The following is a 25,208-nucleotide window of genomic DNA, read 5'->3' on the forward strand; positions in this document are numbered from 1 at the left end:
GAGAAGGCCGTCTCGTTCCAGCCGACAGTTGAGACAACCACGTTTTCAACCTCGGAGCCCGTCGCGGCAAAAGCAGCGACATCCCAGCAGCGCATGAGCACAACGCCGTCCCGCGAACGGTTTATCATTGAGATCAGCAGCGATGATGAAGGGGGAGAAGAGAAGGACACTGAGCAAGCAGCCATCCCGAGCATCTCACAGCCGCCGAAGCCTGCCCGAGGCAGGTCTGGCGCTGTCAAACTGCCCAGGATCCCAGAGAGAGAGGTGGTGTATCAAAGCCTCTCCTATTCCTTTCGCAGAAAAGTGCCTCAGAATCAGCAGGAGGACACACCCACAGGATCCCAGCCACAGCCCGCTTCCCCCATTGTCGAGCTACCTCCCAAGGAGGAGGACGAAGACTACATACCGCCAGGTGAACTCCTCTCTAACACACGCCGCCCTCGCTCGAGCGCCCCTCGCAGGAGCAGGGCGCGTCCCGGAGCTCGCAGAGGCAGACCTCCCAAGAACCCACCCAGTTCAGCACCAATTGCTAGTGGAGAGCCGATGCACGTCCCAGGTCATGGGAAGCCACTTCATCTATTGCCGGTACGGGACAGCAATGGTGCACATGATGTGGGATAACGGTGACTTTTCGTCTAATTTATTGTAGACAATGCTTGTATAGATAGAGTCGGTTCTCAGCATAAGTTGTTGATCAGGGCCATTTCGTGGCGTTTAGCGCTCATGGAATGAGAAGATCGAAAGGGGGATCGATGCACGCCCATCTGCTGGGGAGAGACACAGTTCTATGAGAACGAATGTCTTGGTCGTCAAAAGAAATGACATGCACCAATTGCTTACCGGTGAGGGCGAGAAGTACTCTCTTCTAATTAAGATAAAGAAATGCAATCTTGATGACCATTGACGAGATAGATTGACTTTTGCGTGTATTGACTTATCCAATGACCCAGCACATACCTAGACAATCCATGTCTGGTTCCTGCGAAATGCCCAAACGGGCCAACTCGACTATCATAGTAAAGGAAAACTCGTAATCACAGAGAGCTCATGATACGGCTTCTGCTATATTCGTCGTTCCATAAGAAGAAACGAAAACCAAGGAGACAGCTGATTGAGACACTTGTCTGATATCCTTGGCTGCCCCTTTTGGAGCCTTTCCTGAATCCAGGTGGCTCAGGCGAACAAGGACGGTGGAGCACATGACCGATAAGATTGGTTCTTTAGCGCACTGAAGTGTGCCTTAGCGGGAGCGGCCTCAACGTCAGCCTCTCCAATTCGTAACCGGCCTGTGGCTTGCACTCACACCTCCCACATGGATGCGAAGCTCCTCCGCCGCCGATAGTACTTCTGAATAGCCTCATCTCGCGCTTGACAACACAGCCTCTTCATCCCAAGCAACTCGGGGCTTGCCGTCGACCGCAGTTCCCGAACAGAAGCACTTAAACTGCGACTACTGTTGAGCTCTACGTTCCCAGCGTCCCGCCCGACTGTGGTCTCCATCTGGTTGAGCGACCCTAATCCGACACCATGGCGCCGCGCATAGAAGCCCAAGAAATCGAGACATACTGGAACATCTTCTCCGTACGGACCGGTGGCGGCAAATACTTGACGGGAGAGCAAGCAGCGCCAGTGCTGAAAAACAGTGGTCTGCGAGACGACCAGCTCGAGCGGGTGTGGGATCTTGCCGACGTGGACAATGATGGCAACCTAGACTTTGAGGAGTTCTGCGTCGCGATGCGCGTGATCTTCGATATTCTCAATGGGGTATGTGTTGTCATTCGGGCACTCTCGCTGCTGCTGGGGCGACTCTTGACTGACACTAATGGATCTAGGAATATGCCGACGTCCCTACAACACTACCAGATTGGCTCGTTCCCGAATCAAAGGCACATCTTGTCCAGGCCAGCCGAGCTCTCACGGGCAAGCAGGCGGCGTTCGAGCAAATCGAAGATGACCCGGATGAGCCGGGGCTGAAGGATGGCTTCGATTGGTACATGAATCCGGCCGACAAGTCCAAATACGAGCAAATATATCAAGAGAACAGAGATATGCGAGGCGAGATATCTTGCAAGTCCAACTATTTGTGGATTCTGGATCAACAGCAGCTAATCGTGAGTCTATTACAGTTGGCGCACTCGAAGGCCTCTACGACTCCCTCGACGTCCCCGATACCGATATTCGCTCAGCGTGGAATCTAATCAACCCTTCCGCCGCGAGCACCATCAACAAGGACGCCTGTCTTGCCTTCCTACACATTCTCAACTACAGGCATGAGGGCTTCCGAATCCCGCGAACCGTGCCCGCGTCGCTGCGCTCCAGCTTCGAGCGCAATCAGATCGACTACCAAGTAGATAACCAGCGGACAGGTGCGAATAGCCGATGGGCGACCAAGGCGGACGATGAGACGGCCACGGGGCGCAAAGCCAAGTTCGGCGACCAGTATCTGACACGACTGGGTCGCTCTGGTTTCAAGACTGCTGGCACGGACTTCAGCTCCCAGAAGACTGATGACTGGGAGGAGGTGCGGCTGAAGAAGCAGCTGCAGGACCTGGAGACCAAGATCGAGAAGATCGAGTCGCAGGCTGAGATCAGGTCGAGCGGCAAGCGGGAGAGCAAGCCGGCGCTGGTGAAGAGGGAGCTAGAGCAGCTTCTGGACTACAAGCGGAAAGAGTTGAGAGAGCTGGAGGAGGGCACGGGCAAGAGCAAGACGGGCGGCAGCCTAAAGAGCATCTCGGACGATCTACAAACAGTACGGGAGCAGGTCGAGGGACTGGAGTCTCACCTGAGGTCGAGGGAGCAAATCCTGGAACAGCTACGACGAGAGATCGAGGACGAGAAGGCGAGTAGATAGATATGAGGATAACAGGTAATTGCATGCGGCACTTGTACGAGAATGAAGCGGTCCTTTGTCTACATGTATGAATTTGGCATATTGCTAGCTTTAACTCCGAAGATCCATCTAATTGGCTCATTGTAAAGTGGTATATTCAATCGTTGAGGGGTATTACAACTTCCTACTGTCCTGCGTTTCTCCAAGCAAACCATCCAGATACCATTAACATCATCTACCACGAGAGACAAGAAAACCCTTTAGGCCACACTACCGTCGATGTAGCCAGGAACCATCTGTGTCGCCAGAGTTCGCCCCTTTGCGAGCCAGATCATGATGGAGAACATCTTGAAGGAGCCCATCCTGCCGGCGCCTCGGCCACGACCAACGGCGCAAGCGAGGATGTCAATAGGGGGACCCTTGACCACCACGGGCGGCTTCCCGCTCAGGGCAGCCACAATATTCTTGCCAACGCCAGCAGCCTGAGGAACGAGTTAGTAACGGACAGCGTTTGAAGATTTCTAACCTCGGAAACTCACATGTTTCTGAGTGATCATGAAGCCACACCGGGGGGATCCAACAATATCGCCCGCCGCCCAGACATCCTTTGTGTTCTTGACGTTGAAGAACTCGTCAACGACCACATTCTTCTTCTCGTTCAAGTACTTGGCGTCGATGTACTCCGAGTTGGGAACCAGGCCCATGGTCGGCAGGTACAGGTCCGTGGTGATGGTCTCGCCGTTCGCAAGGCTGATCTCCGTCTTGCCGTTCTCGAGCTTCTTGGTCCCCGTAACCTTGGCCTCGCCGCGGATCTTGACGCCCAGCTTGGTCAGCTCGTTGCGCGCGGCGGGCGCCACGATGTCCCCGCCCATGATCTCCTTCTCAGCCGACAGCAGGATAACCTCCTTGTCGCCCTTGCCATACTCGTAGCCCAGCTCGCCGGCGACCTCCACGCCCGTGGCGCCTGCGCCGGCCACGACGATGTGCTTGGCGGCCTTGACCTTGTCGGCCGTGGCGTGCAGCGTCTTGACGGCCTCCTCGTACGAGCCGGCCGCCTTCCAGGGCACGTCGGGCGAGGGGTTGCGCGAGCCCGTGGCCAGCACCAGGTGGTCGTAGCTCAGGGTGCGCTCCCCGCCGGCGGCCGCGCTCACCAGCACCGTCTTGGCGCCGAAGTCGACCTTCTCGGCGGACCCGACGATCAGCTCGTAGCTCTCGTCCGGGTACCGCTGCAGCGCCTTCTCGAGCGACTGGAAGATCGTCTCATCCTTGATCTGGCCCGGCACGATGGCGCGGACGGTGGCCAGGTTCCAGAAGAAGTGGCTGTTCTGTTTGCGTGTGTCAGCACTGCTTCCTGCTGCTGGATTGCTGTCGGGTGCATTCCGTCGGGGGAGCTTCCGATGCACGAATATCCTTGCCCGGCGCTCATCCACCAGTGAAATGCAAAAGCGCAGTCTGCACCCTTAATTAACCTATACTCACTTTAGAGACCAGGACCACCTTTATGTCACTGGCGTTCTTCAACAGATAATGTGCGATGTGAAGGCCAGCATATGAGCCGCCGAGGACTACGACTGTCTTAGTCATTATGTTGGCGATCTAGAGTTGACGTCGGTTCTTGATTTTGAAAAGTCCAATTCGCCTTTAAATGTGTTCGGGTTAAGTAGAGAGAGCTCGAAGGCGTTAGGACTGCCGGAAGTGAGATGGGGAAGCGGGTTTGTTATATGGGAATGCCAATGCGATGGTACGACGGCCGAGTAACCGTCTATTTATGCACAGTAGCGACTCGTTCAAGTAGGTATCTTTTGGCTCTTAGACTAGACTGAATCAAACTTCCCGTTTAGTCAATACCGTGCGCAGCAGACGTCCAGTTGAAAGTTGAAACGATGTCGGGATGATCTCGAATATGCTCCGCTCCGTGTGTTCCGATTATAAAGCAAAGCAGGAGCAGTCCCGACTGGGTTTTATACTTGCGTGGCCTTCATCCTACAGGAAGTGAAGAGACGCCTCATACATCTCAAAACAGCTACGGTACGGTACCTAGACTACGGCACCAGACTAACAGGTACGTATGTACGGTGCCTGGGTATGTGGCCGGTCGATGCATTGTCCGTGCAACCGATCAGGCCGACCAGGGACTTTCGCACCGATATAAATTGCCTGAGTCCGGCACACACTACCTAGGCACTCAGCCAATTGGCCAATGCAGCCTTTCGGCTTTCCCCACGAGCTTCACGGGCATGCAATCCGTACCTAAGGTTAGGTAGTCGCCTACGTATCTACGTAGGTATACATGATGATGTCCGAGTATCTACTGTATTTCCTGGTTCCCTCCAGTTGTCAGCCAGCCAGGTTTTGCGCTTTCCACGGCATCCTATCGCATATCTCTGAGGAACTCGGATTGACTCGGTCTTCCTCGCACGAAACCTGCCGATCGCGACTCGCAATCCTCTTGGATCTCTGAGCATGTTTAGCGCAGTTCCCCTTTAGGCTGCCGCGCGCGAGAGACTACAGTAGCTCAGTAGCTCCCAAGCCTCCAAACAGAGTTGGCCTGGTCTGCCCCAGCCTTTCGGTCCCGGGCGATCTTGGCTTCGTGTGAGTCCCCCAACTCAGATGATCTACGGCGCAGTGCTGCCTTTGATAGGATAAAGATGTTTGGTGGCATCTATGATCTTTCAATCTGACAACAGTGTGGAGGATGGCACACACATTGATACTATTCTACTCAGCTTATAAATGCGAATCAATATTTTGAAGGCTTGTTCAAGATATATGAGAAGAGCATAGCGCTCACAACTCGTGCACCAGGCAGCCGGGCTTAATGGTACTGAATCTCGGTCCCGAATGCCAATGACAGTCGATTTGCCCAGATCCTTCAGCTCCACTAGAAAGGCTCGTCTCTTCGACTCATATGAAGTACTCTGTATTATTGTTGACATTATGTAGCATCGTAGCATGGTAGAATTATGCTTAAAAGCAGTCACCTCATATTTATTCTCATTGAGACAAATTTAGAAACCAAGTCCTGCTCATAGCCTTACCCGTCTGTATCTAGAGGGCCTGCCTCTAATAAGACATATCACTACTTTGCAAATGAAGCCTGTTAGACTTGTGTAGGCATGTGCTTATCTTCCATCGATGGTCGGAAAAAAAGAACTCCTCACAATGTCGGCCTCTGAGCACATATCTCAACATATCTCACGCGAAATAACGACATTCTTTTCTCGGGACACCTATAAGACTCGTTGAGCTTGTTTCGCCATTGTATTAAAGATGGTCACTCTCACAAATCAATAAGATTTCCCAAAGGAACATTCCGTAAAGATGCCACAGCAATAAGGAATGTAGTGTATGTGGCCATCCTCTCCCCCCCATTTTTCTCTTTCTCCAGTACTTCTAGCAACACGTCTTCAACATACTTAGCAAGTCGGAGTGCTCATACATATCACCGGTCGCTATTTCAATGGTTAGTTGCCAGAAATATTCCAGGACCTAGGAGAAACTCTACTCGAGCATGATATTCGTTCGGAAACTGCTCATCTTGTTTAAGTTGTGCCATCCACAATTCAGCAGGCTCTCAGGCCCCCTATATGGCAACAAATAAGCCCACCGAACCCTGTGAAGATAACCTGTCAATCGTATGTGCATTTCCTTTGAAGGAGCTTGACTAACACTCAATCAGGTTTCTCATATTGATGGTCACGAGTTGGAGTTGCAACCAAGCATCAAACACCCCAGAGAATAAAACGCATGCTGGTATCGCCGAAATTTTCCTGATTTCGGTCGATTTGTGCTTACCATCTTGTCGTGAAATTCGTCTCAATATCTAGACCTCATTAGCAAATATTTGTCCCAGGACCTTTCTAGTGTGAAGATATTGAACGGTTGCGATGTAACCTCCTTGGCAAAATTTGCAGGCCCTGAATCAAGTAAACAGATGCTCACCGGCTTGACTCCTAGATATTGCTCCATCTTAATCTGCAGAGGAGGCTCGAATACCCTCTCTCCTGTCGATAGATCTCTGGACGTGTACGGATGAGCCCTGGCTTTGGAAGTCTCGAGTGGGAGCCATTCAAAAGGCCAGGATTCGGAGTAATCCTTTCGAGATGACCAGTCTCTGCTGTGGTAGGCTTTATGAGGAGCGTTTGAATCACCGGGAGAGCCTCCTCCTGGGGCGTCCCCTGAATCGTCATCACCAGGCTCGGAACCGCTCCTTTCGGAACCGCGCCTTTTCCGGCGACTTGCCCAATCTTGATGCTTTCCTTCGCATCTGTGTTCCCACATTCGAATATCATCTACCTGCTCGATGTGAGCCTCTTCGTGATCCAAGTATTCATCTAGAGTAGCAAATTCCTCGTGACAGTCTGGGAAGCCGCACTGTGTATGAAAGTAGCCTGTCAAAGTCCTTATCTCGATATGATATTGCTCCTGATATTTCTCTTGCTTCCTCTTGTGCCGCTTCGACTGCTGGTGTGGGATGACTCTGTCCTCTCTCGCAAGTGTGATATCGCATAGCTTACAGTACCACAACTTCGGTGGGAAGTGGCAGGATGTCATATGCCTCCTCCATGCAGAGTTGTTAGGGAATGTCTCTTTGCAGGCGTGGCCTGTACACTGATAAAGGTTCTCTGGAATCCTTTTTGGTATATCTTCTCGCATATCTGACATGACCGATACATGAGGCTCGTTTCTCCGGTCGCTCGCAGTTCGTTCTTGGGAGACATGCGCTGTCCACGACTGCATCTTCATTCGGCGTTTGGGTGGCGGCGTGCTATTGAAGTCCGTAGTTACGAGTCCATGTTTCTGGGTTGCCGGCTCGGGTGCATATCTTGTAACGTTGTTCAGCGTGTGAGTCCCCGTAAATGAAGGGTTGTTTATAGAGGAAAGTCCCAATACTTTGTCTTGGGAGGTCTGGGCCGATCCAGAATTAGGAGAAATGGTGAAGTGATTGTTGTCATTTGATAGCAGGTTCGATTCTCTTGTGGCAGAATCAATGTTGAAGCTGGCGATGTCGAGAGTGAATCTATCTTCGAACCACCCCTTGATTTCCTCGACAGAAAACCCTGTTAAGCTGGCCAGAGCTTCGCATTCGGTGCTAGAAGGATCTTTGCGATCTTTATATTTGAGATCAAGAAACTCGAAGGCCCTGCTGAGTTGACTGCTCGACTCGCTCAAGCGAGCAAAGAACCATTCGGATATTTGTTCTGTCTTCCAACCTGTCATGCATGACAAATACTGAAGAGTCACTTCGTATGGCACACAGCAATAACTGAAGTTATCGTCTAGCAGCTTTTGTCGGTAATAGAGCCGTTTCGTGCAATGCCCTGCTCCCAACTGTTGATTGAAACCAGGTGAAGCCTCATCCGTCTCATTTAAGATCGGCAAGTCGTCTGCAATCGTGGAAACTGTAGCAAGCCGCACCAAGGCGGGACGATTCATCCTAGGATCAGCCTCTGGCGCTGCAGAACGCACGGAAGGTAGAGCTGCCATGATTGAGCCGATATGACCCAGATGATCAGCTCGATCCGGCGAGGCCTCTTTCGTCCTATGTTATGAGACAATCACATCAAGTTCGAAGGTCTACTAACTTATGAGAAATCTCAGACGTGTGTTGATAGAATATGAATCCGACTTTGTTAAGTAAGCTGCCTTTGACTCTAGCTCACTCGTAAACTTTTATCGAGAGCATGAGCGAGTAACAGACAGGCGAGGGTGACGGGCGACTGATGACGAGGTGTAGGCAAAATGGCAGGCGAGGGTGACAGGCAACAGGTAATGAGGTGCAGATCACAGGCGAAGAAGGCTACAAAGGCAACAGAACCGAGGTAGTACCGTAGCCTCGTAGGGTTAGTCTATTGAGATAGTTGCCTAGCTAGAAGTGCAGTTCTCCAGCTTTCGGAGCCTTACCAACCGGTTCTCGTCACATTGAGACACACATGATTTCATGATAGAAACTGGCAACTAGAGCCCCTAGGAGTTTCAGGATGGTAAACTTACAGCATGTATACATTATTGGATGGCCAACATCATCCGCTTCTTTCTCGGTATTGTTGGCCAAATGCTTGGCTTTGAAGAGAAGTGGTACGTCGTGTGGCTGAAACTGGCTTTATTTCACTCTACAAGTGCTAGTGTGGAGTATCTCAGGCATCCGCCCCTTCTCATGATAGCTTAGTATATTGGCGATCCTTTCTTTGAGCAGGGTGTCTGATGTTTAAGCCTACCTAATTTCAATTGGGAGAGGTTTACCTCGCAGGCTACTAGCAATGAGTCTGGGTTCGGCGAGAACGCCACCCTATGCAAGCGGCCGCCGGGAACTTTACACAGCATCAGAGAATCGGTGCGCCTCTTTGAAGGCCATAGCCTCGAGACCAACTTGGTGGAAAAATTAGTAGCGCGAATTATGTCTATGCATGTGACTTTATGTATGATCTCGTATCAAAATACACGCCAACATCTCTTGTATTAGCAGCCTTCCATCCTAAGTGCCCCGATGGAAAAATTTGGACGAACCAGCCCTCAACTCCGACGCTTATGAAGTAACCATTGACATGAGATGTCTCCAGAGTCCATGTATCTAATCCCAACTAATCAGTATCCGGGCCCCAATCAACATTTGAAACACCATTCCCCTTGCCCTCCATGATAGCCTCCAGCTTGTCCTCATTGGTGACCCAGCCCTTCCTCTTGGTCGCAATGGCATACTTGATTGGATCCCTCCACTCCCTCCACCACGTCTCCTCGCTCTGGACGATGCACCGCCTGCCCTGCTCGCCGTTCTTGTGCGTGGCAAACGGCCACACGGCCTTGACCACCTCGTAGGTCCTCTTGCCGGAGAAGAGCGTCGTGATGCCCGTGAAGAACTTGTTGACCTTGTCCGGGTTCTGCACGACCACCTTGGCGTGCGTGACGGGGAACGAGACCGTCACGACGCCCTTGTAGTTGGTGGCAGCCACCAGGCTGCGGATTTGCCCCTCGAGCCAGTTGACGTCCATGTTGGCGACGACGCGCTCCAGGACAAAGCACTTGACGGGGCCGGCGTCCTCGACGAAGCGGCGGCACCACTCCTCGAGCCCCCCGTTCTCGACGTTGGGCTCCAGCGTGGGCTTGGTGCCGCCGCGGAGGACCATCTCGCCGCCGTCGACGCAGCGGATGTAGTCCATGCGCTGCTTGGGGTCGTCGGGCACCAGCAGGCTCATCAGGTTGAGCTTGACGGCGAAGTCGACCTTGCGGCCGCGGTTGCCGGTGATGTGGATCTGGGGCTTTGGCGGGACGGTGGACTGCGCGCGGACGAGCGAGACAAGGGCGCTGACGGTACTAGAGAGATAGGGCGCCTTGGATACGATGCTGGTGCAGTCGGCCGATAGGTCGAAGAGCGGTGGTGAGTACAGCTTGTAGTTGAGGCGGGGCAGGCCGGGATACCGCTCCGCTCCTCTTGGGTGTTGCTGCTGATACTGTGGCTGGCTTACATTGACCTGTGAGCTGCTGGACGGGCCGGAATACGGCGGAGGCGTAGGGTCCCGGTTGATGTCGTGGAATCCGCTTGACTCGGCGTCATCTCCGACGGGAATCAGGGTTGAGTAGTTGTGTGCTGATGAGGTGGATAGAGATGGTGAGTGTGCTGACGATGGGGTGGGCGGCAGCTGGCGGTCCATGTCATTGTAATGCGCCTGAAGCCGCTCCTTTTCCGAAGGACCTGGTGGTTGCTGGCCGTCCATTGTGAATGAAGATGTTCTTTGCTCGTCCGGTCTTAATTTCCAGTCTGCAATATCACCGCCACTTCCGCCGATGTAGTCTCACACCACTCAATGAACGTTCTGGCCAAGGCTCTATCAATTGGGTCCAAGGGCGTAGGAACCGCGCTCAGAAGAGAAAATAGTTATTATACGAGAGCTGAACTACACCGTCTGATCTCAATTGGAGATGCAATGATGTTGTTTAGAGGAAAGTCATGAGAAAGCTCTCCGATCGGCAACGGAGCTGAAAAACAACTTAAGTCAAAAGACCTCACTACCTTACCTTAAGTTGTGAGTCGTGGCGCAGCTTGTGTCAACGGCGCCGGCATTAACTTGATTGTTGCCTGGCTCAGTGACTCTAAGCCAGTTGTTCAGTGGCTGGAGCTCTTCAGATAGCGCGGCCACTCTCTATTTCGCGGTATAATTCCCAAAAGAAGTTAGCCCGAAATTGATATGAGTGGTAACCTGGGCCACTCACTGTTCCTTACCACAAGGCCCCTGCTGTTAGTCGCCATTAAGGTTAACCGGCAGCGCTACCGTAGCGTTTCCTCCAGCGGGGTTACCGTGGTAGGGGACGCAACCGCCCTACCCAGGTGGGAGAGCTTCGTCACAAATGTGGTGCTAAGCCTTAAGCCTTACCACGCACATGGCGTCGGATCCGAGATGAACAGCGTGACAAAACGCGCGGCCATCGCTGGGCTGCCTCTCCTACTTAAGGCCAGTTGAATGACCTCATCTGTCACGCCTTGTGTGTTATCTGTTCTCTGTTCTAGGTGGCAACATGTGTGTTTAGCCAATTTACAAAGGGCGAAGGTATTACTGCCTTGATTGGAAGAAGCTGAGCTAAGCTCTACCTCACTCAGTCCGGCGGCTGATGATCATCAAGCGATGATGAGATACGGAATCCAACCCCTTTCCCTTTACCGGGCCCGAGTGCAGATGGATTCTTGGGTAAGCCTTGATTCCATGATTCCGATCTCATTCCGCATCAGGGAAATGGCAGACAACGGCCGAGCCGCACCCAAGCTGGTTGGACTCGATCAAGACGGAGTCGCCTTGGCATCCTCAAGCCTTGCTTACTCTCCATTCCCAAAACGATCCTTCGGGGCCGTCGCGTGTCAGCGTCTGAGCTGCAGACGCCTGCATGCGGCCAGCCCTCAGGACGGAAACTCCACGCTTTCGGGCAATATCGACCACCGGGAGGCTAGCTGGACCCCTCTGCAACTCCTGCACATCTGCAAAGCCCGTCCCAAAGATGCGGTTTTGGGCGCCGCTGGACCCCATCCGGGGCCTCAGCTCCAAGAATAGCCGTGTCCAACGGCCGTCGTGGATCACACATGCAGCTGGGTCCCCAGCGTGGCCACTCCGGCGGGTGGTGCTGGTATTGGTGCCGGGTGCATAATTGCACTGCTTCTCGACCATTTTGCCTGCTTGTGGTCGAGCAACTCGAGCAAGCTTGGCATCAGCTCGGTCCTTCTTACACCCCAAGCGCCACCAATCAGGAGCCCGCGGCCGCCCAGACGAGAAGCATGCATCACCACATGTACCGACCAGCCGTTGGGCCAGTCGTAACGGCCGCCGAATCTCGACGGAGGAAATGGGGGCCTTTCGGCTTAGAGCAGGACAGTGCTCACGACGGGCTGTGGAGGGAAAACACTTCCTGCACGGTCATGCCTGAAACAACACCCCTTTTTGGGTCCAGCTGGCTGCGGTTGCTCAGTCAGATCACTGCTGCTGGGATATGTGTACGGTACGATGCGTTGTCTCCGGTTGGAGCGAGTGCATGCTTGCTTGCCTCCCTGCCTACCTACCGACCTCCCTTGCACGTCGTCTAGTATCTGGTGTGTGTGTATTGCAGACGGGAAGCTTAAATATGTGAGGCTCTCCGCGGTGTTCTCAAGGCGGTCCTTGCGTCGTTGGGGGGTACATTGTTCACTCTTTGATGTCGTGATACCCAAGAGCACTCTCATATTTGGATCTGACTAGGCCAATCTTTGGAGAACACGAGTCTTATTGTCCCTTCACTCACTCACCCTGCTACACGTCATTTTGTCGTCCCAAGCGGAGATACCACTTCGAGCTCGCCGTCGTATCTCAGCCTCATCCATCGTTTGTCATAGGGTCGCACAAACACGTTGCTGTGTAAGATCTGACAACAGAAACATTGACCCAGAGCCTCTTGGTCTGATCTGATCGGCCCTAGCCTATTCCGTACCACAAGGTCTCCGGTATAAGTCTGGTTGGGGGCCAGCTACCTGGCTTTCATAGAGTTGAGGAGCACTCAATCTTTGTCTTCACCTTGACATTCGACTCTATCGATTTCTCAAATCCGGCAGGACGGCAGTGACATTGAAGAAGGTGTTCAATTAATTCGAAGTTTCTAGCCAACCTGCAGGTTAGTGCTCGAATCTTGTCATAGTAAACATCCCTTATCCCACCGATTCCTGACGAAGCCTAGCCCCTGAGCCCACCATGCTCGCCCGCATCCACCTCGACCACGCCAGGCGGCGGGAGTTCATGCGCAAGCTGCGCAAGATGCTCAACCACCCGCCGTGCGAGATCGTCGTCACCATCCCCGGCAAGATCACAGACCCCTTTCCCTCGCCCTCCCAAGCAGCCCTGTCTGGAGCAATGGCGCCCCCGTCGTCCTGCATCAGCATCGGCTCCTGCAGCGACCTCGGCCAGCTGTACGACCGCAGCAACCGCGTCGAGGCCCTGACCCGCCTCGCGCAGCTGCAGACCCGCGACGGCCGCTGGGACTACAGCCCGGAACTTGCTGACCTCGTCCAGCGGTGGCGGCGCGGCCACAGCGAGGAGCTGGGCGCCGCGATGGGCGGCGGGGAGGTCACGCTGATCGTGGCGTTGGTGATGGCGGACCTGTGCCAGGCCGTGTGGATGTTCGGCGGTGGCGTTGATGGCAGCAGCAACCTGCAGATGCAGAAGGGGGCTATGAGCCTGAAGCCGAGCGAGCAGGCCGCGCTGCGGAGTGCGAACCGCGAGTGGATCCTAGGTGCCCTGGACCGGGCGAACATGTCGTCGTCGGAGCAGAAGGATGATGATGTCCAGTCGGGGCGCTTGATAGTGGCATGAAAATATAGCGCCGGAGGTTTCCTTTCTCAATGGCGTTGTGGTCATGAACATTCTGGTAGGCGGGCAAAAGGCGGATTTTCCCTCTTATAGTATTATAATATGTCGTGTTGACTATGGGTTTATTCGTGGTCATCAGTCATGATTAGCCATGTTGCTTTGTACGTCATTATTTGGCTCCATCATCATCCTGTCGTCTTTATCTTCGGACTAGTGCCGTTATACCTTGCGTGGGTATCAGATTCTAGAAGTACATTCCTGGCTGGCAATCACTTAGCTTTATGAAAGGCGGGCACAAAAACCAAGATCATACATACCGCCTACTTTGATGAGCTGTTTGGGCGTGGGCAAAGGCGGGTCTGGCCTAACCATAGGGTAAAGCCAATGGCCTACCCCATTATGAGATATGCCTATTAGCCACGGCGTCTCATGCGTTCGTGAAGTTGTAGCCGCTCTGAGCCATGCTCACAGAAATTAGTCCCAACGACGACTTCGGAGTGAGTTTGTAAGCTTATGCCGGCACGTGCCGGAACTCCTTAAGGTCAGGCAAACTTCTTTCCCATGAGCAACTCATAGTACGCCTTCTGGTCCATTTCACTACCCAGGTTGGGATCGGCCTCAGCAGGCTGTTCCAGCGGCTCCGGGTCAAAGCTCATGGCGAGGAAGTCTTCCATGCTCTCGTTCGGCGCAAAGCCTAGCGGCACCAGCGTCTGTGAGAAGCCCTGTGATCTGCTCAAATGTCAGCAGCAATAGACACTATTGTAGATTATGCTGGTACTCACGGTCGAGCAGCATCCTTTGCGACAATGTCAGACAAAGAGATGGACTGCTGCCTCGGTCTGAAGCGAGTGTTGAAGCTCGGCTGCCTCGCCTTGCCGCCGTCGACAGAGGCGTGAGAAGGAGACGGGGTTGGTACGGATCCCAGGGAAGTGTCAAAGCGAGGGAATGCGTTATCTGTCGGTGTCGCCTGAGCCTGCGCCTGTCCCTGTGGCAGCAGAGCGGCGTCCAGTTGCTGTAGGGTAGGCGCAGGATCTCCATTCTCCGTGGCGCTGGGCTGGTCTGGAGATAGCTCGTCGCCGAAGAAGGTCTTGAAGACGCCGCTTTGCTGCCAGGCCTGGATGAAGAACTCCTGCTGGGTGGGGTCCCTGATAGCCTTGATGAGCCGCTTGCCCTCCGGCTGCTTCAGATAGCCTTCGACAACAGGACCCAGGCTGGGGATCAGGTTGAGGGCGGCACCCCATGCGGCGGCACTCTCCCGCAGGGTGTGCAGGGCACTGCGGTAGCCCTGGGCGGGGCCGCGCTTCTTCTGGGGCCGCAGATAGAGACAGTTCTTGTTGTGTCTCTCGCAATAGCTGCAGCGGGGCTTTGCGTTATCGCAAGGCTGGTGGTTTACATGGCAGAAGTCGCAGCTTGGAGCAGGTCAGACAGTATTCATGATGCCACTCAGTTCTCATGTGAACCAAGCAATGTCTCCGGTCATTGCCGGCTGAGTTCACTCACGCTCTAGAGCTCTTCTTCCTCTTGCGAGGGTTCGCCGGGGCCGAGTCCGTGACGGACGGGGCCTGATCGGCGCCGGTCTCCTCCTTGGGGTCCTCGAAGTCGGACATTGTTGCGCTCATCCTTGCTTCCTCTCTGGTGCGCGGCAGGTCGGGTCAGCCAGCAGTCACTCATGCCAAGGAACTTTCTGGCTATTCAGCCTCAATTGAGTGAACGAGAGAAAACGTTACCTTTGCGAGGAGAGGTAGGAGGAAGGTACAGAGAGAAGGCGGTGGCTGCTGGCGTGATGTCACAGGCGCCGCGGTGCCTTGGAGTCGAGGTTGGAGGTTGAGGTTGCCAACGTTGTCAAGAGAAGCGCTCAATTCATTCATTACTTAGCAATGCATGACCTAAACCTGGGATTGATTGGGGGGTGCAAGTGTGGAGGCGGGGCTCAATCAACGTGGACCAGCCTGCGGGTAATAGGCCTCTTCTCATGACCAGCGAGTGACCTTAATAAATAGCCAAGGTACCACGCCTATTCGGCGACGTTACCGAGGAAGAAACCACTTGACGAGGCCAAAGGTGAAGTACCTATAACAATGCGGGTATAGCGCAGGAGAATAAGAATGCCTGAGGTCGAGACGCTTGTTAGATGTGACCACCAGAAGCGTGTCTAGCGACAGCCGCCAATCCCCAGGCGTTAACAGGCTCAATTATTGCCCCGCCCCTACCTCTAGGCTCTGGCTACACCTGGTAGCTCGCTGCTCCGAGAGGCTCGTGGGGGTCTTAGGCCTGCAACGTGCCGAAGCATTGCCCGTCGCATTGCCGTTGGCGTGGGCCGGGACCCAGAAGTGATTCGAGGAGGGGCAACAATAAGCAAAAAAGACCGACTTGCCTTAGCAAACCACAGCGGCCAACAATCCCAATAGATTGCACACCGCGCACCCGGTGCTTTTCCCGGTGCTGGCCGGCACTCATCTTGATAACCTAAGCCCCGAGAGACTCACCTGCTACTCACTTAAAGGCTCTGTGTGTTGTGTGGTTTACAGAAGGAGGAGAAATTACGGAGTGGCTCTTCACCTTGATTATACCTACCTAGACTGCTCACCAAGGACGCATGCCCGGTGCTGTCTCGGAGAAAAGGCTTTATAAGCTACCATCAGCTCACCCACCCGCTCACTCACTCAAACATCTAGTGAGAGACCTTCAGGCGTATCACGACTGACAAACGCTCTCCACAGTCCTCTGGCGACGATATCTATTAGTAAGGCGGCTTAAACGCAATTCCAATATATCCGCCGTGGGAGAAACTGGAGCAAGCATTGAGTCGGACAGGGACGAAGTGAGGCGCATAACTCAACTGCTTCACCACCAGGTCGGGGCCTCTCATGGCCATCGACGACACCATGGCTGCCGCTCCCACAAATGTGCGGCAATTTCACCAAGATGCTTCCATCGTCTTGGTTGGCTGTCGAGGTGCCGGCAAGCGATCTCTAGGCTTCATCGGCGCTCTTCACCTCAGGAGGCGCCTGGTCACCGAGGACCATTACTTCCAGCAAGTCACTGGCACAACGAGGACAGCTTACCTGACTCAACACGGCAAGGAGGCTTTCGCTCGCCAGATTTCAGAAGTTTTCAAGCGTATGCTGGACGACAATCGGAAGAAGTGTATCATTGAATGTGGCATGAGCAGTTTCTCCGAGGATGCTCAGTCTTGTCTCCGATCGTACAGCGAGTCTAATCCGGTCATCTATATCCACCGCGAAAAGGAGGAGATCTTGCGCTTGCTAGACTCGGCGGACGGAGAACGCATACTACGGGCAGATCGGAGCCACAGGTCTTGCTCCAACCTGGAATACTACAACTTATACGACCCCTCAGGCGTGAAGCCCTTCCTATCACCAGACTCAAACGGGGGAGGCTGGGATAGCCAGCTCGCAGTAACATCGAGCTTGCTTAATGCGAAGCAAGACTTCACGCGATTTCTTGACTTTGTAACCGGCCAGGGGCTGACACGGGCTTGGCTAGAGAGCCCCTTCTCAATACGAGCCATACCGCCAGAATACAGGCAATACTCATACGCTTTGCGTCTGAGAGTATCCTATCTTGTTGATATGGACCTGGAATGGGAAGACTTCGAGGCTCGAGGGGATTGCGTAGAGCTTGTGATTGATCATTGGCCGACCGACTTGTCAACATTTATCGCGAGACAAGTGGCACTAATACGACGGAAACTTGCCGTGCCAATAATATTCCACGTGGAAGAGAACCCTCGGGATGAGCCGAAGAGGTCGGCCGAGGACAGAAAACGAATGGATACGGAGCTGCTGGAGCTGGGTCTTCGGCTTGGCGTGGACTACCTGAGTATCGACCTACAGAGGACAGACATACCAATCACACATCTTCTGGAGCATCGGGGCAGATCCAAGATAATCGGCAATTTCTGGAATCTGGGGCTTGCAACGATACCTTGGTCGGACGAAAGTCAGGTGGAAAACTACAAGTATGCCCAGTCACTTGGATGCGACATCGTCCGCATGGTTCGTTTCTGCTCAGGGGACAGCACCAACGAGATGCTCACCGAGTTTCGGGACAAGATCCAGGCACTCATACCGGATCCGAAGCCCGTACTGGTGGCATACGACTTCTCCGTTCTTGGTGTGAGGACTCCTCTCCAGGGTCGTGTTCTTAACCCAGTCAAGCATCCCGATCTGGAGAACCTCCGAGACCACCTCGCAACAGTCTGCACGGCTCATGGCTCCTTTGAACTTCTCTTCCGGCAATTTGAACTTGAACCTCTGCAATTCTATACACTCGGCGCAAATGTCTCCTATTCACTCTCGCCGTACATGCACAATGCCGCGTACGAGTACACAGGCATGCCGCACAACTTCCAAGCGGTGCAGTGCATGACGACAGACGACCTGAACATCATCTGCTCAGACGCCAATTTCGGCGGCGCATTGCTGACGGCCCCCTTCAAGGTGGCCATCGTGCCGCACCTGAAGCTCAAGAGCCACCACGCCAGCGTCATCGGCGCTGTCAACGTGCTGCTGCCCCTGCGCGGCAAGACGTCCTTCATCCTCGACCACGCCAACTCGCGCAACAAGTCGGGCCGCACCAACGAGTTCTACGGCGACAACACCGACTGGCAGTCCATCTTCACGTGCCTGCGCCGCGCCATCAGCCCGCGCAACTTTGTGCGCGCCTCCAAGACGACCGGCCTCGTCATCGGCGCCGGCGGCATGGCGCGCGCGGCCATCTACGCGCTCATCCAGCTCGGCTGCCGCAACATCTTCGTGCACAACCGCACCGTCGAGAACGCCCAGCGCGTCGCCGACCACTTCAACTCGTGGGCCGCCGCCAACGGCACCGTCGCCGCCGGCAAGTACATCTGCCACGTGCTCGGGTCCGTCGCGCAGCCCTGGCCGCCCAGCTTCCAGCCGCCCACCCTCATCGTCTCGTGCGTGCCCACCACCAGCGTCGACGGCAACCCCCCCGCGGACTTTGAGATGCCGCTGCAGTGGCTTGGCAGCCCCACCGGCGGTGTGGTTCTCGAGGTGAGTTCTCACAATCAGATAACCCCGTCTTTGCACATCTCTGTTCACACCCTTGCTGACACTTTCTGCCCATAGCTTGCCTACGAGCCGCTCATCACCCCACTCGTCGCGCAGATGCAAGTATTCAGGGACACGGTTTCGCCGTCGTGGGTGGTCGTAGACGGCCTCGAGAACCTCGGGGAGATGGCCATTGAGGCCTTTGAGCTGATGACCGGCCGGCTGGCGCCCAGGAGGCTGATGAAGGACGTGTGTAGGCGGACGTGGGAGCAGCACAGGCGGGACTTCTCGTCAATGTCATGAGATATACACGATACCATGCTGTAGGGAAGGCATTCTCGTCTCGTTCTTACTTTATACCGGGCACGGGGTGGTCATATGGAGTGCTGGATGTTATATGGATATTTTTGTGTTCAAGATAGCTTGACTGTAGCTTCAAGGCTGCCATTCCCAACGCATCAATTTGTGAGAAACGAAGCCTTGCATCAGTATTCGACATGCTTATCAGAAAATGTCGACCTGCCTGTAGGGGGTTAAGGACAAGGGTGGCCACGTGAGTCTGCACGTGGTTACCTTGTTTTGGAAAGATTCATTAATTCAAATGGCGGTCAAAATTCCCCCATTTCTCCCGCATACAACCACCACGACCACCCGAACACTCGAACGCGAAGTTGATCTGATTCTCAAAAGGGATGGATTGAATGCTATATCTTGTTGCTCAAGAGCTACTAAAAAACGCAGGTTTCAGATAATGACCCTTCGAAGCAACAATTATCAAAAGCCAAAGAAAAAAACCACGCGAGGTTTCATCCATTCATTCAATCCAGCCGAGTTGATGTCCCTCCAATGCGCCTAGCCGTCCTTCCCCGGACCAAATCATTCCTGATGGCCAGAGTTAAGCTAAGGGGCCGATGCTTGAACGAGTATGCCAAACAATGTGCTCAAGGCGGCGCGCCATCCGCCGAGCAAGAAAAAAGGTATCCATGTGTCCGCCCATGGAAGAAAGGTAATGATCAGAATGAGGTGTGCTTCCATCCAGCACAGAAAACACCATTAGCCAAGCCCGCCAAAAAGGTATGTGTGTGTGTGTGCCGTTCGCAATGCAAGAGTTCATGCTTGCTGCGAGGCCATGATGCCTTGGAATCATCCACCGTCCAGAAACTCCCAAAGACCGCTCGATGTGTCGAGTATTACAATGCTGCTAAATCTCACCCAAGATGAAAAAAGTGTGTTGATGTGTGGTGAACGACAAGAGGCACGTTTCCGCGCCTGATACGAATGTGAAAGAAGGGGAGGAAGGAGTGCAAGCCGGACTTTACACCAGCTCGAAGCCGTCCTCGACCTCGATGCCCTCCTCGACAGCCTGCCCGCCGTCACGAGGGCTTCCGGACTTGCGCAGGTTCTGGCGGGCCTTGCGGCCCTTGAGCGCGTCGCCGTTGCCGTCGAGGATCTCGTACTCCTTCTCCACGAACTTCTCCGTCGCGCGGCCCCCATTGGCGGCCTTCACGAAGACGTCGAGCGCCAGCGGCTGGCCGGGCGAGTCGGTGCGGTCGAAGCTGTACACCAAGGGGTCCGAGACGCTCTGCTTGTGCGGGCTGGTGGGCAGCAGCTCCAGGATGGAGCGCGAGCCCTTGGCCACCTCGTCGAGCTCGTGCTGCGCCGACATTTTCGACCGGACGCGTCCGAGGGGGAGGTCCGGATGTGATCTGTGGAACTTGTTCATGTTGTTGTGCTTCTCCTTGATGGGGTGGGCCCTTGAGAACGGAGTTCAAGTCAGAACATGGTAGAAGCAGAGGGTTGCTTATACGGGAATACTCACTCCTCGCTTGCCTTTCGGCGCGGGCGGACCTTCTGGCCCTCATCAAGGTCTAGCAGGTCGTACCGAACGTTGGGTAGGGGCCGAGTGCCGTTGGACCACTTGGTGTTGTAGTCCTTGCCGCGCTTCCACTCCTTGTTGATGCTGCGAAGATCACGCTCGTACTGAGCTGGGGTATCAAAAGCAGTCGCCATATTGTGTTGGTTGGAGGAGTACGATACGATCTGGGTGTAAGGAAGGAGCTCTCGTGATAGGCAGAGCAACCGTATGTACAGAACGGGTTGCCTTCGTTGGATGTGGTGTGGAGAGGTAGGATATACCAGGTGATTGAAAAGACAGACACGGATTATATGTGCAAGATGATAAGAGTTGTCGATGCTGGACAACAAGGTCGGCTCTTAGGTGGTTGCGGATATGGGTAGGTAGGTTTAAAGAGGAACGACAGTTGGAGTGGCGTCTGGGGCCTTCTAGAAGAGGGATGGGGGATGGAAACGCGAGATGCAGTCACTCGGCAGAGCGAGCGGTGATCGATTGAGGACCGGAAGGAATGTGCTTTGAGAGCGGTTGCTGCTTCTGTTTGTTGCGCGGTCGCGACAAAGAGGAGTCTGGCCGTGTGACTCAGATAAAGGCGAGGAAGGCTTGAATAGCACGGGACCGTTTCCTGATAAGGCGGTTGGTGGTGATGATGAATGAGAGACGATACGAGTGCTTAAAGATACAGTCTAATATGCAGGATGAATCGTTCTTGATATGGTTCTTTGGAGTTCTCTGTTTGTTGTGATCGAGGAAGAGGGAGACGGGGGAGGCAGAGCAAGAGAGCGCGTGGACTATGTATAGATAGCTAGCTGACGGGTACAGTATGGTGGTGTCTATCGGGTTGGAGCGGATTCGGACATCCAGGTGCACCTGGTCCTGGGAAGGTGGTGAGCCCCAGTGCCTGCCAGCCTTAGAGGTACCCAAGTGCCCAGGTGCCACGCCCTCGTCTCTTATCGCGTTTCGGATGACGAAGGAGGCACCTGTGATAAGCCGGCGGCGGGGTGGTGGGAGATTGGCACCGCAATGGGGTCGTCCACTTGTGGTGGGTGAGACGCTAATGACCGATCATGTTAGCGACCTGAGTCGAATCAAGTGGTCACTGGCCACCGTCGATTACATGAGCATCTACATTCGCCATTATTAGCAATCTACCCTCACCTCAGGGTGCCGCCCGTTGGTTCCAGGTGCTAGAACCGTCCAATCCGTTGACCCCATCCACACCAAGACCGGGCTCCGAGTCGAGCACTGCGGCATAGCATAGTGCTGTAGAGTACCGGTACCTACTTCCAACGCGACCTGCTGGGCGGCAATAGCGGATGACCTCTTGATTAGCTCTAATTCGTCACGACCTCGCCGCCGCTCCCACCAGGCCGTGGTCACGTTCTCTACCAAGTCTACCCAGTCTACCTCTCTCGCTATTCTTGGGAGGAGACCCCCCGGCTGGGTGACGGCGAGTGTGTTGTGGCTCAGGCGGCTGTGACGCCTATTCCTTCAGCGATGATGAAATCAGCCGGGCTCCGGGGCTCTCTGCCTTGGACCGGTCTGTCTGAGACCTTGACTGAGCCCTGCCTCTCTGACGAAGCATAACGTTAACCCCCCGCGAAACTTGGCTGGAGACTGGCATATCATGGCATGGCATTATTTCCCTGCTGCTCGCTGGAAGCTCGGCCTGGCGCTGGTTTCGACTCGTGCTTCTGTCTGAGCCGTGCCATTTGCTCGCTCCGTGGTCAAGGTCGCGATCCATTGCTACACTAAAGAGACCCCAATTTGGCAGGCGGAGCTTATCGGCTATCAGGGAAAACGCGCCAACCTACGGCAATGGAATGGAACGGAATGGGGAACACACCCAAAGCACATTCACATCAACAGAGTCGCTTTCGGCTGAGCGGGGACCAAGGCAGGTCCAGCTGCACGCCCGTGTCCGATACGGTGATACCATAGGGCCACAGATAGCTCGCAGAGAAGAGGATGTAATTTACAAGGCAAGCTAATTGCCCATTCTGGCACATGCCTGAGCAGCGAGCATGCCTGAAACTCGGCGGGATTCATTGGGGGCCATCCTGCGAAGCGCCGCAGTCAATCGCCCGCGATAATGCACCGTCAAATCACAGACGCCCTTATCGTCGAGTGGGAGGGTGTAGTGGCTCTCCTCTGTCCTGCCTGCCCGAGCCTGTCTAGGCCCGCTTGGCCCTCCCCTCTCCACACAATACTACGATGCGTGCAGCCTGCCGGAGGACTCACGATGGCATGCATGCAGGTCGCCGTGAGGCCCATCTGGGGCTGCCTGTCGTGGGCGGGTGGTGGACTCACAGACTCACAGTCAACATGTTCCCCCGCATCACCGCATTGAGACGCGCCTGCAGCTCGTCCCCCCCACTCGCCCTGGAGCCCGGCGTTTCGAAGCCGGAGCTTCGGTCACTGCTGTGTTCTATGCCTGATGAGCTGTGAAACAGACTGACAGCTGTGCAGTCAGTCATCATACAGATTCACTAGAATATTCCCTTGCAGAATGCAAGTGTTTCAGGGTTCTATAATTCATGGAACCAGACGACAGAGCACGCCAAGTGTCTTATTGCGCGTGCCACGTAAACAAGGAGAAGAGAGGAGACTACACACTTCAATTGTGCGTGCTATATTGGGTCCCGATAAGCCGATGCTAGAGGTGTGTCCGTGGGAGCCGTCTTGGAACGAAGTTCCTGAAGATCCCGATGTTCCAGGTTATCTCGCGCAAACAAGGATTGCCTTACCTTCGCGTATCTGTCAGGATACCTAGGTTAACATGGACAGATTCTGCAACTGGGGACATGGGGGCCATTCACTGCAATTTTAGTGTTTGGCACCACGTCCTAGATAGAGTCACTGCATGACTGCTTCCTCGAGTGACACGGCAATTTGAGCTTCAAGCATCAAGCAGCTTGGGCTGCACCCTTCTTCGTCGAGACTAGACGTATATGATTGTCTAATTGCTCAGCGTGCCTCTTGAGTGCTTCGGCTTCTCTAGTCCTCATTCTCAACTGTTGACCATTCGTTCCTTTGTTCGCACTGCAAGCGGCCAGACTATGCTGGTTGCCCATAGAGCTTGGAACCTGTTCCGCCGAAAGACGTCAAGGACGGTCCAGACCTCTTTGGTCCCTGAAAGAAGCGTTTCGCCGTCCCTCTTGTGCCGTCCCCATGACCGTTACCATCTACAGTGATGTCATTGCGTCCTTTGTGATGACGCGCCGAATGCATATGATTCAGTCCACGTGTAAATGCAGCACGGACCATGCAGCTTCCACCTGCCAGAGCACCTAGCGCCTTATCGATAAGCATCAGCTTACCTAATCGTTGTGATCCGTGGGAAGTTTTGATGTACAGTGAATGCTAGGTAGAAATATCTACAAAGTAATCAGGCGTAACACAGCAACCAAAACTACGAAGCGCAAAGGGCAGGAGAGCATAAGCAGAGTGTGTTTATGCCCCTGTTTTGACGCTAATATCCCATATTCACAATGCCGTCCGACCTCTCATCATACCTCGCCCAACACTACCTCACCGCAGACCCCAAGCCGAGCTCCAAGAAGCGCAAGCGCAAGCACGCCGGCGCCTCCTCCAGCGGCCTCCTCATCACAGACGACGACGACGCGGGCTGGGCAAAGGGTGGCAGCGGCGACGGCACGCAGGATGGCGACGACGACGGCCCGGCCGCCGTAGCGGGGACGTCGGCAGAGTTCCGCAAGAAGACAAAGTCCAACTGGAAGACGCTCGGCGGGCCGCCCAAGGCAGACGACTCGTCCGCGGCCGCAGACGCCGTCCTCGCTGCGGCGGCGGCCGAGAACGCAGCGGCGCAGGCGGCAGACGACGACGGTCCGGTGGTCGAGGACGAGGCGATGGTGGGCGTGCAGAAGATGACAGACGGCACGCACGCGGGCCTGCAATCTGCAGCGTCGGTGACTGCACAATTAAAACGGCGAGCACGCGAGGAGAGGGCGCAGTTTGAGCGCGAGCGCAAAGCTGCTGGTCTGGCCGGGGAAGAAGAGCAAGAGACAATCTACCGAGACGCGACTGGCCGCCGGATAGACGTCAGCATGAAGCGGGCAGAGGCGCGGCGGGCCGCGGCAGAAGCAGAAGAGAAGGAGCGGCTGCGCAAGGAAGCACTCAAGGGAGAGGTGCAGATCGAGGAGGCCAAGAGGCGGCGGGAAGCACTTGAGGACGCCGCGCTGATGCCGTTGGCACGGAAGGCGGACGACGTGGAAATGAATCAGGAACTGAAAGAACAGGAACGATGGAACGATCCCATGGCACAGTTCCTAGGTGGAAACGAGAGAGATACTGGAAGCGGCAGCAGGAAGACTGGGAAGAGCGGAAAGTTAAGGAGGCCGATGTATAAAGGCGCGGCACCGCCGAATCGGTACGGCATTCGGCCAGGATATCGGTGGGATGGAGTCGATCGGGGCAATGGCTTCGAGGCAGAACGCTTCAAGGCTATCAATCGTAGGGAGAGGAACAAAGACTTGTCATACTCATGGCAGATGGACGAGTAGAGGTATATCACGACAGATCAGGAATGTGAAATCGTGGGATGGTTATAATGGGCTTCGAGTCATTATTTAGGACTAGAAGGTTCCCCTTTCTAAGAGGACGTCGTTCTCTAGACGATCCATCCAACATCCGTAGCAGTTTATGATATCAAT

The 25,208-nt window shown here is 54.5% G+C and overlaps 8 protein-coding genes across 8 annotated transcripts; 4 read left to right on the top strand and 4 right to left on the bottom strand.

Annotated features, from left to right (window-relative positions):
* Positions 1-1,527: 1,527 nt before the first annotated feature.
* On the top strand, positions 1,528-2,851 carry UCRPA7_527 (putative eps15-like protein pan1p protein; the record flags this gene model as incomplete). The annotated part of the gene is made up of 3 exons (XM_007913122.1): positions 1,528-1,764; positions 1,833-2,115; positions 2,187-2,851. 3 exons carry the CDS (start codon positions 1,528-1,530, stop codon positions 2,849-2,851), a joined length of 1,185 nt encoding a protein of 394 aa, XP_007911313.1.
* Positions 2,852-3,090: 239 nt separating this feature from the next.
* On the bottom strand, positions 3,091-4,414 carry UCRPA7_528 (putative fad binding protein; the record flags this gene model as incomplete). Its single annotated transcript, XM_007913123.1, has 3 exons — positions 3,091-3,312; positions 3,370-4,155; positions 4,310-4,414. The coding sequence occupies 3 exons, from the start codon at positions 4,412-4,414 to the stop codon at positions 3,091-3,093; spliced, it is 1,113 nt and encodes a 370-aa protein (XP_007911314.1).
* Positions 4,415-9,411: 4,997 nt separating this feature from the next.
* Positions 9,412-10,542, bottom strand: UCRPA7_529 (hypothetical protein; the record flags this gene model as incomplete). The annotated part of the gene is made up of 1 exon (XM_007913124.1): positions 9,412-10,542. The coding sequence occupies one exon, from the start codon at positions 10,540-10,542 to the stop codon at positions 9,412-9,414; it is 1,131 nt and encodes a 376-aa protein (XP_007911315.1).
* A 2,490-nt stretch (positions 10,543-13,032) lies between these two features.
* UCRPA7_530 (hypothetical protein) lies at positions 13,033-13,650 on the top strand (the record flags this gene model as incomplete). Its single annotated transcript, XM_007913125.1, has 1 exon — positions 13,033-13,650. One exon carries the CDS (start codon positions 13,033-13,035, stop codon positions 13,648-13,650), a length of 618 nt encoding a protein of 205 aa, XP_007911316.1.
* A 539-nt stretch (positions 13,651-14,189) lies between these two features.
* UCRPA7_531 (putative quinic acid utilization activator protein) lies at positions 14,190-15,266 on the bottom strand (the record flags this gene model as incomplete). Its single annotated transcript, XM_007913126.1, has 3 exons — positions 14,190-14,376; positions 14,430-15,056; positions 15,148-15,266. 3 exons carry the CDS (start codon positions 15,264-15,266, stop codon positions 14,190-14,192), a joined length of 933 nt encoding a protein of 310 aa, XP_007911317.1.
* A 1,266-nt stretch (positions 15,267-16,532) lies between these two features.
* On the top strand, positions 16,533-18,986 carry UCRPA7_532 (putative repressor protein; the record flags this gene model as incomplete). The annotated part of the gene is made up of 2 exons (XM_007913127.1): positions 16,533-18,686; positions 18,762-18,986. The coding sequence occupies 2 exons, from the start codon at positions 16,533-16,535 to the stop codon at positions 18,984-18,986; spliced, it is 2,379 nt and encodes a 792-aa protein (XP_007911318.1).
* Positions 18,987-19,998: 1,012 nt separating this feature from the next.
* UCRPA7_533 (hypothetical protein) lies at positions 19,999-20,693 on the bottom strand (the record flags this gene model as incomplete). The annotated part of the gene is made up of 2 exons (XM_007913128.1): positions 19,999-20,437; positions 20,503-20,693. The coding sequence occupies 2 exons, from the start codon at positions 20,691-20,693 to the stop codon at positions 19,999-20,001; spliced, it is 630 nt and encodes a 209-aa protein (XP_007911319.1).
* A 3,333-nt stretch (positions 20,694-24,026) lies between these two features.
* Positions 24,027-25,058, top strand: UCRPA7_534 (putative pre-mrna-splicing factor cwc26 protein; the record flags this gene model as incomplete). Its single annotated transcript, XM_007913129.1, has 1 exon — positions 24,027-25,058. One exon carries the CDS (start codon positions 24,027-24,029, stop codon positions 25,056-25,058), a length of 1,032 nt encoding a protein of 343 aa, XP_007911320.1.
* Positions 25,059-25,208: the final 150 nt, after the last annotated feature.

Source organism: Phaeoacremonium minimum, assembly GCF_000392275.1.
Source record: "Phaeoacremonium minimum UCRPA7 unplaced genomic scaffold PA7_03_scaffold_39, whole genome shotgun sequence".
Taxonomy (NCBI): domain Eukaryota; kingdom Fungi; phylum Ascomycota; class Sordariomycetes; order Togniniales; family Togniniaceae; genus Phaeoacremonium; species Phaeoacremonium minimum.